Source organism: Bombina bombina, chromosome 5 (genome assembly GCF_027579735.1).
Source record: "Bombina bombina isolate aBomBom1 chromosome 5, aBomBom1.pri, whole genome shotgun sequence".
In the NCBI taxonomy this organism is placed as follows: Eukaryota; Metazoa; Chordata; class Amphibia; order Anura; family Bombinatoridae; genus Bombina; species Bombina bombina.
In genome coordinates this window covers 539,001,228-539,014,166 of record NC_069503.1, presented here as the reverse complement: position 1 = coordinate 539,014,166, position 12,939 = coordinate 539,001,228, and the positions used below count along the sequence as shown (strand labels likewise).

The following is a 12,939-nucleotide window of genomic DNA, read 5'->3' as shown; positions in this document are numbered from 1 at the left end:
GTTGTGCAAATTGGACAAATTTTTAGAGGTCCCAGTGCACGACGATGCTTTTCCTATACCCAAGAGGGTAGCGAGCATAGTGGATAAGGAGTGGGAGAAGCCAGGTGTACCCTTTGCCCCACCTCCTATATTTAAGAAAATGTTTCCCATAATAGACCCTAGAAGGGACGCATGGCAGACAGTCCCGAAGGTTGAGGGAGCTGTTTCAACACTAGCGAAGCGCACAACTATTCCTATAGAGGACAGCTGCGCTTTCAAAGATCCTATGGATAAAAAATTGGAAGGATTGCTTAAAAAGAGTTTTGTTCAGCAAGGGTTCATCCTTCAACCAGCTACGTGTGTTATTACTGTCACTTCAGCGGCGTCCTTTTGGTTCGAGGAACTAGAAAGGTCGCTCCAGAAAGAGACTTCCTATGAAGAAGTCATGGACAGAATTCACGCATTAAAGTTAGCTAATTCCTTTATATTGGATGGCGCTTTTCAAATAACGAAATTGGCGGTGAAAAACTCAGGTTTTGCTATAGTAGCGCGGAGGGCGCTTTGGCTAAAATCCTGGTCGGCAGATGTGTCGTCCAAGACTAAGTTACTTAATATTCCTTTCAAGGGTAAGACCCTTTTTGGGCCGGAATTGAAGGAAATTATTTCAGACATCACTGGGGGTAAGGGCCATGCCCTCCCACAGGATAGGCCTTTTAAGGCTAAGAACAAGTCTAATTTTCGTTCCTTTCGCAATTTCAGGAACGGACCGGCTAATAACTCCACTGCCGCTAGACAAGAAGGTAACGCGGCCCAGCCCAAACCCGCTTGGAAGCCCATGCAAGGCTGGAATAAGGGTAAACAGACCAAGAAACCTGCTGCTGCTACCAAGACAGCATGAAGGGGTAGCCCCCGATCCGGGACCGGATCTGGTAGGGGGCAGACTATCTCTCTTCGCTCAGGCTTGGGCAAGAGATGTTCCGGATCCCTGGGCACTAGAGATAGTCTCCAAGGGATACCTACTAGACTTCAAGGGACTTCCTCCAAAGGGAAGATTCCACCTGTCTCGCTTATCTTTAGACCAGATAAAGAAACAGGCATTCTTACATTGTGTAAGAGACCTATCAAAGATGGGAGTGATAAACCCAGTCCCCTCCGGGGAACAAGGTCTAGGTTTTTACTCAAACCTGTTTGTGGTTCCCAAAAAAGAGGGAACTTTCAGGCCAATTCTGGATTTAAAGATATTAAACAAGTTCCTCATAGTTCCATCCTTCAAAATGGAAACCATTCGGACAATCTTGCCGACAATCCAGCAGGGTCAATATTTGACTACCGTGGATCTAAAGGATGCATATCTGCATATCCCAATCCACAAAACTCATCATCAGTTCCTGAGGTTCGCTTTTCTGGACAAACATTACCAGTTCGTGGCTCTTCCATTCGGTTTAGCCACCGCTCCCAGAATTTTCACAAAGGTGCTAGGGTCCCTTCTAGTGGTCCTAAGGCTGAGGGGCATCGCTGTAGCACCTTATCTAGACGACATCCTAATCCAAGCGTCGTCTCTTTCCAAAGCAAGGGCCCACACGGACATTGTGTTGGCTTTTCTCAGATCTCACGGGTGGAAGGTGAACATAGAAAAGAGTTCACTGTCACCGTCCACAAGGGTTCCTTTTCTGGGAACAATAATAGATTCTGTGGAAATGAAGATCTTCCTGTCAGAAGTCAAAAAGTTAAAGCTTCTAAACGCTTGTCGAGTTCTTCATTCTATTCCTCAACCCTCCATAGCTCAGTGCATGGAAGTAATAGGACTAATGGTCGCAGCAATGGACGTGGTTCCTTTTGCTCGAATTCATCTAAGACCATTACAGCTGTGCATGCTCAATCAGTGGAATGGGGACTATACAGACTTGTCTCCCCAAATTCAAGTAGACCAGGTAACCAGGGACTCACTTCTCTGGTGGTTGACCCAGGATCACCTGTCTCAGGGAATGAGTTTCCGCAGACCGGAGTGGGTCATTGTCACGACCGACGCCAGCCTCTTGGGTTGGGGCGCGGTCTGGAACTCTCTGAAAGCTCAGGGTCTATGGTCTCGAGAAGAGTCTCTTCTCCCGATAAACATTTTGGAACTAAGAGCAATATTCAATGCGCTCCTGGTTTGGCCTCAACTAGCGGAAGCCAGGTTCATAAGGTTTCAGTCGGACAACATAACGACTGTTGCATACATCAATCATCAGGGGGAACAAAGAGTTCCTTGGCGATGAGCGAGGTGTCCAAGATCATCAAATGGGCGGAGGATCACTCCTGCCATCTATCTGCAATTCACATCCCAGGAGTAGACAACTGGGAGGCGGACTATTTGAGTCGTCAGACTTTCCATCCGGGGGAGTGGGAACTCCACCCGGAGGTCTTTGCCCAGTTAACCCAATTATGGGGCATTCCAGACATGGATCTGATGGCGTCCCGTCAGAACTTCAAGATTCCTTGTTACGGGTCCAGATCCAGGGATCCCAAGGCGACTCTAGTGGATGCATTAGTGGCGCCTTGGTCGTTCAACCTAGCGTATGTGTTTCCACCGTTTCCTCTCCTTCCCAGGCTCATAGCCAGGATCAAACAGGAGAAGGCCTCGGTGATTCTGATAGCTCCTGCGTGGCCACGCAGGACTTGGTATGCAGACCTGGTGAATATGTCATCGGCTCCACCATGGAAGCTACCTTTGAGACAGGATCTTCTAGTACAAGGTCCATTCGAACATCCAAATCTAGTTTCTCTGCAGCTGACTGCTTGGAAATTGAACGCTTGATTTTATCCAAGCGTGGGTTTTCAAATTCTGTGATAGATACTCTGGTCCAAGCCAGAAAACCTGTGACTAGAAAGATTTACCATAAAATATGGAAAAAATATATCTGTTGGTGTGAATCCAAGGGATTCTCCTGGAGTAAGATTAAAATTCCAAAGATTCTCTCCTTTCTCCAAGAAGGTTTGGATAAAGTGTTGTCAGCGAGTTCTCTAAAGGGACAGATTTCTGCTTTATCTGTCTTGTTACACAAACGACTGGCAGCTGTGCCAGATGTACAAGCTTTTGTTCAGGCTTTGGTCAGAATCAAGCCTGTTTACAGACCCATGACTCCTCCTTGGAGTCTAAATTTAGTTCTTTCAGTTCTTCAAGGGGTTCCGTTTGAACCTTTACATTCCATAGATATTAAGTTACTATCTTGGAAAGTTCTGTTTTTGGTTGCTATTTCTTCTGCTAGAAGAGTTTCTGAATTATCTGCTTTGCAGTGTAATCCACCCTATCTGGTTTTCCATTCAGATAAGGTTGTTTTGCGTACTAAGCCTGGTTTTCTTCCAAAAGTTGTTTCCAACAAGAATATTAACCAGGAAATAGTTGTTCCTTCTCTGTGTCCGAATCCAGTTTCAAAGAAGGTACGTTTGTTACACAATTTAGATGTAGATCGTGCTTTAAAGTTCTATTTAGAAGCAACAAAAGATTTTAGACAAACCTCATCTTTGTTTGTCGTTTACTCTGATAAGAGGAGAGGTCAAAAAACTACTGCTACCTCTCTTTCTTTCTGGCTGAAAAGCATTATCCGATTGGCTTATGAGACTGCCGGACGGCAGCCTCCTGAACGAATCACAGCTCACTCTACTAGGGCTGTGGCTTCCACATGGGCCTACAAGAACGAGGCTTCTGTTGATCAGATATGTAAGGCAGCGACTTGGTCTTCTCTGCACACTTTTGCTAAATTCTACAAATTTGATACTTATGCTTCTTCGGAGGCTATTTTTGGGAGAAAGGTTTTGCAAGCCGTGGTGCCTTCCATTTAGGTAACCTGATTTGCTCCCTCCCTTCATCCGTGTCCTAAAGCTTTGGTATTGGTTCCCACAAGTAATGGATGACGCTGTGGACCGGACACACCAATGTTGGAGAAAACAGAATTTATGCTTACCTGATAAATTACTTTCTCCAACGGTGTGTCCGGTCCACGGCCCGCCCTGGTTTTCCTAATCAGGTTGAAAAATTTTTTCTTTATACACTACAGTCACCACGGCACCCTATAGTTTCTCCTTTTTCTCCTAACCGTCGGTCGAATGACTGGGGGGCGGAGCCAGAGGGGGAGCTATATGGACAGCTCTTGCTGTGTGCTCTCCTTGCCTTTCCCTGTGGGGGAGAATATTTCCCACAAGTAATGGATGACGCCGTGGACCGGACACACCGTTGGAGAAAGTAATTTATCAGGTAAGCATAAATTCTGTTTTTTCTATTTTTCACGCTCCATTGAAGTCTATGGGGGAACACATTAACGCAGTTGCAATATTCTAACTTTGGCTTTTTGCGCGCATCAAGTTAGCGCTTCTGCGAAAACGTTTTACTTTCAACTTGAAATACACATGCTACCTGACACACAAAAACTTTCTTCTAGCGGAGTTAACATGTGAGCTGGAACAATAAATAGCAAATCACTCACAATCTAGTCCTTAAATGGGTTTTGTCTTGAGAGCAATGAATTGAGGGTTCAACTAGCAAAATATGCAATTTCACTTACAAAAATAAACTGGAAAGAGCAATTTCCTGTACAATTAATAGTTGACAGCTGATTTAACAAGTCAATGGGAACATTTTAAGGAGAAAACAATTTTCCAGTACAGTGTCCCATCATGATGTGCACTCTGTAGCTGTATCAGAATCTCTGCTAAATGTAAAGTAATGTTTTTGTTAGGAACATATGTTTGACTTTAAATTACTCTCTTGAAACTTATGAATCATGAAATATGTATTTATATATATATTTTTTTTTATTAATTACAGCCGAGATTATTTAGACAAAAGAGAAGAACAAAGACATGCAAGGGAAGAAAGGTATGCTAATGTATTTGTGTATTTATTTATCTATTTCATTTATGTTTTTATTTATTTTAGGTAGCATTGAACTAATATATCTTCATTAGCTTTCAGCAAATAGCAACATTTCCATACTGTTTGTAAATGAAAAGTGATTTCACATCGCAAAGACAATTTCTGCATAGTTACAACTTTAAAGGGATGTAATTTACTTTATTAACTGAAATGATGGTAAAATTATTAATTGTTAGCAAATGTCAATTTTACTCCTTGAAGACACGGACGTACCCTGTAAGTTGCGAGTCCTTAAACGGACATAGTGCCCATAAGCTAAATCACTTGAAAGTGATGCAGCATAATCTTTAAGAGTTGACAACAAAATATCACCTGAACATCTATATGTCAAAAAGGAAGATATTTTATCTCAAAATGTCTTAAGCTCACCAAAATAAGTGCTGTGTAAACAGTTATACTTCAGCTGCTGTCCAGCTGAATGTCAAAAAACAAACAAACAACAGCCAATCGGCATCAGCAGTGCTGAGGTCATGGTTTGCTTTACTGTGATCTCATGAGATGTCACTGAAATCTAGTGAGATTTCATAGTAAACTTCCTTAAGCTGAGTAAGGCAATAAAATAATGAAAAAATAATACACTGACTTCATATAATATAATTAAGGTTATTATACTCACAATGTGACTTGGCATAAATAATGCCCAAATTCGACAGTTGGGATCTTGCATTGTCCCGGAGTGTAGCTTTTAAGGAAATAACATGACTGTGCCTGCACATGCCAGATGCACACTCCCTTGCAAGTCCTGGGACTAGCATCTTGATTGGCTGCTTAGAGTCCCTTTACAATGGGATGTGGCTACTGAGGAAATTTGGAGGTAAAATATCTTCCTTTTTGGTCTGTGTCAGCGAGAGACACACTGTTTAAACCCATAGGGGACGATTTGTCATGAGTCTTGCGGACAGCATACGCTGTAGGCATTTATCATTGCACAAGCAGTTCTGGTGAACTGTTTGTGCAATACCGCTCCCTGTAGATTTGCGGGCTAATCAAGCAGGTGGTGTCAATCAACCCGATCGGGTGGATTGATGTCCGCTGCCTCAGAGGTGGCAGACGAGTTAAGGAGCAGCAGTCTTAAGACTGCTGCTTCTTAACTCCTGTTTCCGGCGAGCCTGAACAGATTTATTTGGCCCCATTCGGGCCATGATAAATCGGCCCCTTATAGTGAAAATGACAGTGGACATAAAGGGTGCATTGGCTGTCGTTAAGGAGTTAAATAAAATTAGATTTAAAAGTTATAACCTTGGGTTCATGGATATTAATAATTTTTTTCTGATCTTAATATGTGATAAACGTAGGTTATTAGAAACTGAGAGCAACAATGAGTAAAACGTAGGTCATTTTAACACTGATTATTTTTATTTGTAGAGATTTCAGTAAAAAAGACATTTGGTCAGCATAGGTTACTGTCATAATTTTCTTTTTAGATGAAAAGAACTACAATCATTAAAGGGACAGGATACTGTGATTTTTTCTCTCTCTCCTTTAATGTGTTCCCAAAAATCCATTTAACCTGCTGGAGGGTATTCATTTTTTATACAAATAGCTCCTTTACCTATTGAAATAGCTGCTTTTTCCTAGTGTATCACCACCTATACTGAATATTTCAGTACTAAGTACTAATTGTAGAAAAGCTATGTAAACAAGAATGTTTATAAATAGTAGATGAGGTTGAAAAAAGACCTATACAAATCTAATATACTTAAAAAAAAAATTCCAGTTGAGCTTAAATGCATGCCACTGAAAGGGGACCCATTTAATACAAGCAATCATCATATCCATACATTTTGTTTCTAGCCAAACTATGTTTAAATGTATCTATGGTATTGGCATTCACTACCTTCTTTGGTAATGAGTTCCACAATTTTATTGCTCTTACAGTGAAAAAACGTTTCCGGTGCAGGAGATTAAATCTCCTTTCCTCCAAGCTTAAATTGTGACCTCTTGTCGCAAACAATTTTCTTGGAATAAACAGAGCTTCTGCCATCTCTGTATATGGGCCTTGAATATATTTATATAAGGCAATCATGTCACCTCTCAAGCGCCTTTTTTTCTAGAGAAAACAAACCCAGTTTGGCTAGCCTCTCCTCATAGCTTAAATTCTCCATTGCCCTTCCCTGAACTTTTTCTAGTTTTGCAATATCTTTTTTTGTGATCGGTCCCCAGACCTGCACTGCATACTCAAGGTGAGATCTTACCAGGGATGTATATAGTGACAGAATTATGCTTTCCTCCCTTGAATCAATGCGTCTTTTAATACATGCTAGTATCTTAATAGCCTTTGAAGCCACTTCCCTGCATTGTGCACCCATCTTTAGCTTGTTATCTATTACTACTCCCAAATCCCTTTCCTCCTCTGTTTGGCTAAGTTTTGTCCCATTTAAATAATACATTGCCTGCTTATTTTTACTTCCAAAATGTAGAACCTTGAATTTTCCCGTATTAAATCTCATTTTCCATTTACCTACCCATACTTTTTTGCAGATCCCTTTGTAACTAAAGTTCATCCTGCTCTGACCTAATGACCTTACTTAACTTAGTATCACCTGCAAAAATAGATATGTCGTTATTTAATCCTTGCTCCAAGTCATTAATAAAAATATTAAAAAGAACCGGGCCCACTACTGATCCCTGGGGGACTCCACTGATTACCTTTGTCCAATCTGAGTATGATCCATTCACTACTACTCGTTGCTCCCTATCTTCTATTCAGTTATTTATCCATGAGCTAACATTTTCAGCTATTCCCAGTCCCTTAATTGTGTCCATTAATCTCTCATGTGGCACTGTATCAAATGACTTTGCAAAATCTAAGTATATCACATCAACTGATTCCCCTTTATCTATATTTTACTTACTTCCTCGTAGGATCTAATTAGATTAGTTTGACATGATCTATTTCTCATAAAACCATCAATATAATCCCTTATAATCCCTTCAAATATCTTCCCTATTATGTATGTCAGACTAACTGTTCTATAGCTTCCTGGATCATTCCTGCTTTCCTTTTTGAAGAGTGGAACTACATTAGCTTTACGCCAATCCTGGGGTACTATGGCTGAGGATAATGAATCTTGAAAAATTAAGAGTAAAGGTTTGTCTATGACAGTGCTAAATTCTCTTAAAATCCTTGGGTGTAATCCATCTTGGCCTGGAGTTTTATTTACCTTAATATTATCCAGTTTTTTTCCTGATATCCTCTAGACATAACCCAGTTAAAAGTATGGGCTGGCATGTTCCTAGTTTGTTCCAAAGTATCCTCCATTGGTTCCTCTCTTGTATATACTAAAGAAAATAACTGGTTTAGTACCTCAGCCTTCTCCCTGTCACTGTTAATCATGCTACCCGCTACACATTTTAATGTACCTATATTGTCTTTCTTAGATTTTTTTGCTATGTATGTACTTAAATAACCTTTTAGGGTTAGACTTAGAATTCTTTGCAATTAATCTCTCATTTTCAGTTTTGGCTAATTTGATTGCCTTTTTGCATGCTTTGTTATATTCCATATACATTTGGTATGTTGAGTCTGTACTATTTTCTTTGAATAATTTAAATGCCCTATGTTTTTTCCGAATTTCTCTTAACACATTTTTATTTAGCCATATTGGCTTGTTTTTTTTTATATATTTATTATTATAACCATATGGTATATGTTGATATGTATATTTATTTAACACAGTTTTAAATGTTATCCATTTATCCTCTGTATTTTTATTAGAGAATACTTTGTCCCAGTTTGTTATTTAAAGGGACACTGAAACCAAATTTCTTCTTTAGTGATTCAGATAGAACATGCAATTTTAAGCAACTTTCTAATTTACTCCTTTTATCAATTTTTCTTTGTTCACTTGCTATCTTTATTTGTAAAAGAAGGCATCTAAGCTTCTTTTTTGGTTCAGAACTCTGGACAGCGAATTTTTATTGGTGGATGCATTTATCCACCAATCAGCAAGAACAACCCAGGTTGTTCACTAAAAATGGGCCGGCATCTAAACTTACATTATTGCATTTCAAATAAAGATTCCAAGAGAATGAAGAAAATTTGATAATAGGAGTAAACTAGAAAGTTGCTTAAAATATCATACTCTATCTGAATCACACAATAAAAATTTTGGGTTCAGTGTCCCTTTAATGATTTCCTTAAATTGTTGAATTTTGCTTTCTTAAAATTAAAAGCCTTAGTTAAACCTTTAAGACACTGCTTATAAAAAGAGATTTCAAATGTGACCATGTTATGATCACTGTTACCTAAATGTTCTTTGACTTCTATGTTTGATATTATATCTGTATTGTTTGATAGCACTAAATCCAATATAGCTTTACCCCTAGTTGGCTCCTCTATTAATTTTGACAAGAAGTTATCCCTGAGAACATTTAAAAATCTATCCCCTTAGCTGAATTACTAGTTTAATTGGCCCAGTTTATATCAGGGTAGTAACAATCTCACATAATTACAGCACTGTTATTTGCAGCCTTACCTATTTGCATTAGTAGTTGAGTTTCCTCCATGTCACTAATGTTAGGGGGCTTGTAGCATGTTCCAAGTAATATTTTTTTTAGGATTTTTTCCTCCACTCTTAATTTCAACCCACAGGGTCTCTACATTGTCACCTGTATCATCATAAATATCTTCCCTTATTGAAGGTTTAAGGTTAGGTTTAATAACATGCAGATTCCTCCACCCCTTTTATTATTGCTGTCACTTCTAAATAAAGTATAACCCTCTAAGTTAACTGCCCAGTCATGTGAATCATCCCACCAAGTTTCAGTTATTCTGATGATATCACAGTCCTCTTCTGCAACTAAGAGCTCCAGCTCCCCCATTTTACTCGCCATGCTTCTTGCATTTGTTGTCATACATTTAATTTTCATGTGCTTTCTGCTGCTACTTGGTGTGCTTTCCTCCATACTTTCTAGTGTGACATTTCTTAAGTCATCCCTTTCTTCAGATATTATAGGAGTGACATATTCACAGATTGATCTCTCTGTTCTATTGTGTTCTAACTGACCCCCCCCCCCCCCCTTTGCCTAGTTTAAAAGATTCTCTAAACGAGCTACAATCCTTTCTCCCAACACACCTGCACCCATGTCATTCAGGTGCAATCCATCCTTACTGTACAAATTATACCCAAGTGAAAAGTCAGCCCAGTGCTCTAAAAAGTCAAACCTCTCATTTTTACACCATGTTTTAACCATGAATTTAACTGACCTTAGTTCCTTCTGCCTTACTGAGTTAGCACATGGCACTGATAATATCTCTGAAAATATTACTTTGGAGGACCTTGCTTTAAGCTTGCTACCTAACTCCCTGAAGTCATTTTTTAGGACTCTCCATCTCCCGCTGATTCCTTCATTAGTACCAATATGTACCATGACTGCAAGATCAGACCCACATCCCTCTAACAATCTATCAATACGCTATACAATATGCCTAACATGAGCCCCTGGAAGACAGCAAACTGTTCCATTGGGGGGCGTGGACAGAGAGAAAATACAATGCCAATTTCTCAAGTATTGATCTTACTGTGTATAGAGAGATCAGATGAGGAGTATTTTGTTTAAATATAGAGATACGTTAATGAGGTCTTGTCTACTAGTAAGTTCAACCCATTTCATTGGGTTTTGGTTTCAATTTGGAGAAACAGCTTTTTCATATACAAAATATATTTAAAGGATCAATTTCCCCTGCAATCTGGTATAACAAGTCACTGTAAATTCATTAAGGTTAAACTAATTTTACAGTACACTGCCCCTTTAAGAAATTAAAATAATTAAATGATGGCCTCTATTACAATCTATCTGTGATTTGCTCCCAAAAATCATTTTTTTGCTTTTCCAACCGAATTTGTAGCCGAGTTTCTTGAGCAATCACAATGCTTTATCATTTTTGTTGTTAAAACCTCTCTGTGAACAAGTTTTCAACCTAAAAGCTCCTAAGAAGGAATTGTAGGTCTTCAGCATGGGCAGACTGTGAACTATTTTTCTATCACTATATGGTCACTTTTCAACTTGGACTTGTTTGTTTGTTTTTTTTAACAATATTTACCACTATGTTTTGTTAAAATGCTGTTTCTATTGTGGTGTGAGCTGAAAATGGTGACTAAGCAAAGGATTTATAATATCTTCTTTTACTGTATCTTAACATTCTTTAAATAGTAAATCATGCTGCCTGCCTTGCTACACTGTATCTTCCTAAGAGACCCTTAAACGAGATTGCACCTTTGCAACCAAGTTTTTTTATAGGGGACATACCTCCATGCACGCTAAATCCAAACTCATTTATTAGTGTGCATTTCAAAGTGTCTGCCTACATAACTGAACTTGTAAATTAGAATTACCATTCATGACCGTGAGTTCCATAATAAGACTTGGAGGACTTAGAAAAATAGAGAGGACTAATTGTAACTTGGACAGTCACCTACTTCTGATGATACATGATAAACTGTGCTTCAGTTTTGAATAACCCTTGTCACATGGCTACATTTGGTGATATTGTGAAAATAGTTCCAGAAATTATATGGATCACTCTACAAAACTCTGAATTAAAACAAATATTTAACTTTATGTATAACAACATTGTGCTTCCCCAGAGTGTATGTCATTGCAAAAGCCTGAAATAGCAGCAACAAATGAATAACCAGAAAAACCTCTTGCCACCAACCGGTCCCTGGGGACAGGAACTACAGAATGATGCAGGTGTCATCATTTTAATCTTCAGTGTGTAGAAAAGTAAATACCTAAATGGTGTTTGTTGTAAACATTTTTGTGGCATTTGGGGCACTAAACTTGTACATGAAGCTTTGCTGTATGACACACAATGTGCACTGGCAAAAAATACTTTTTGTCTGAAAGATTTGTATCAGATTTTTTTAAATGTTCGGTTCGGCCAAATATTCAATATGGATGTTCATTGGGAACAGCTATTATAGGGAATTAATATTAACACAAATCTTACATTATAGTATTCAAACAATTAAAATAACCTATTTTTCAATGTTAAAAGAACACAGAACTCCTGTATGACTAAAATCCAACATTTAGTGCCTGACAGGCTATGCGTAACATCAGTCATTAGTAATACCATAGCAGGATTGGACAGGGGGCGATGGACAAATTAATTGTAAGACCCCTGTACATCATTACAATCAAAAAAGCTTACTAACCAAACAATATAACTTCTCCCCTTTCCTGCACCTTTTTTTTGCCGCCAAACGGCATGAACAAATAAACTTATCGATTTCATCAAGAAATCATTCATTTTACATCCATTTCGTCCAATAATGTATTCGTCTGTTTGTATATAAACGAATCAGCACAATTCAGAAGAATTTGCATTCGTCCGAAGCCCTAATGCACATCTCTAATAACAGTGTGTGCCTTTACTTTATTAATAAAACCATACATTTTAGCACCTATGGCCTCCTCTTGTCTTACCTTACCAGTTAATGAAACACTCAGTCTAAGGATGAGGTACATAACAGAGCGTGCTCCCTCTTAAACACGATGGGTTTAGCTGCACCACAGCACATATGAAACCTGGCATAGAATGAATTATTCCTGTAAAGTGATGCGCAGAAGTGAGCTCTGCTATTTCTGAATGGGGCAGGCAGTACGGCTTCTTCTTGGTAGCACTGTTTACTTAGACTTTGGTGGGGGAAAAAACAGTGTGTTTTTCCAGCAACCACAATCCTAAAAAACTTTTTCTTATAATACCCTGAATCTCAAAATTTTACCTCCCAAATACAACACAAAATGATTATCTTCATCATTAATATCCTGCTCTTGTAATCCAAAAACCAGATGCACAGGATTTATTACACACAAAATGGTAATTTCAGGAGGTTAGCAATTATAGATAAGTAAAAAAAAGTTGTGGTGGAGCACAATGAATGAACATTCTTATTCATTATTGGAAGCAGATAAAACGCACTAATAAAAACATTCTTCTTGCAAGAGGTAAAGGGAAAATTGACTAACGCATTTCGGCTTACGCCTTTATCAAAGACCTACTAATCATCAACACATCTTACTTTAAATAGCATAATCCC

The 12,939-nt window shown here is 38.8% G+C and overlaps 1 protein-coding gene across 4 annotated transcripts in view; it reads left to right on the top strand.

Moving 5' to 3' along the window:
• Nucleotides 1-12,939, top strand: part of FHOD3 (formin homology 2 domain containing 3) — a 463,343-nt gene that overhangs the window by 343,934 nt on the left and 106,470 nt on the right. For all 4 annotated transcript variants that reach the window (XM_053714485.1, XM_053714483.1, XM_053714484.1 and 1 more), the window contains one exon: nt 4,784-4,834. In XM_053714485.1, coding sequence (XP_053570460.1) covers nt 4,784-4,834 — 51 coding nt within the window. The remainder of the gene's footprint in view (nt 1-4,783; nt 4,835-12,939) is intronic.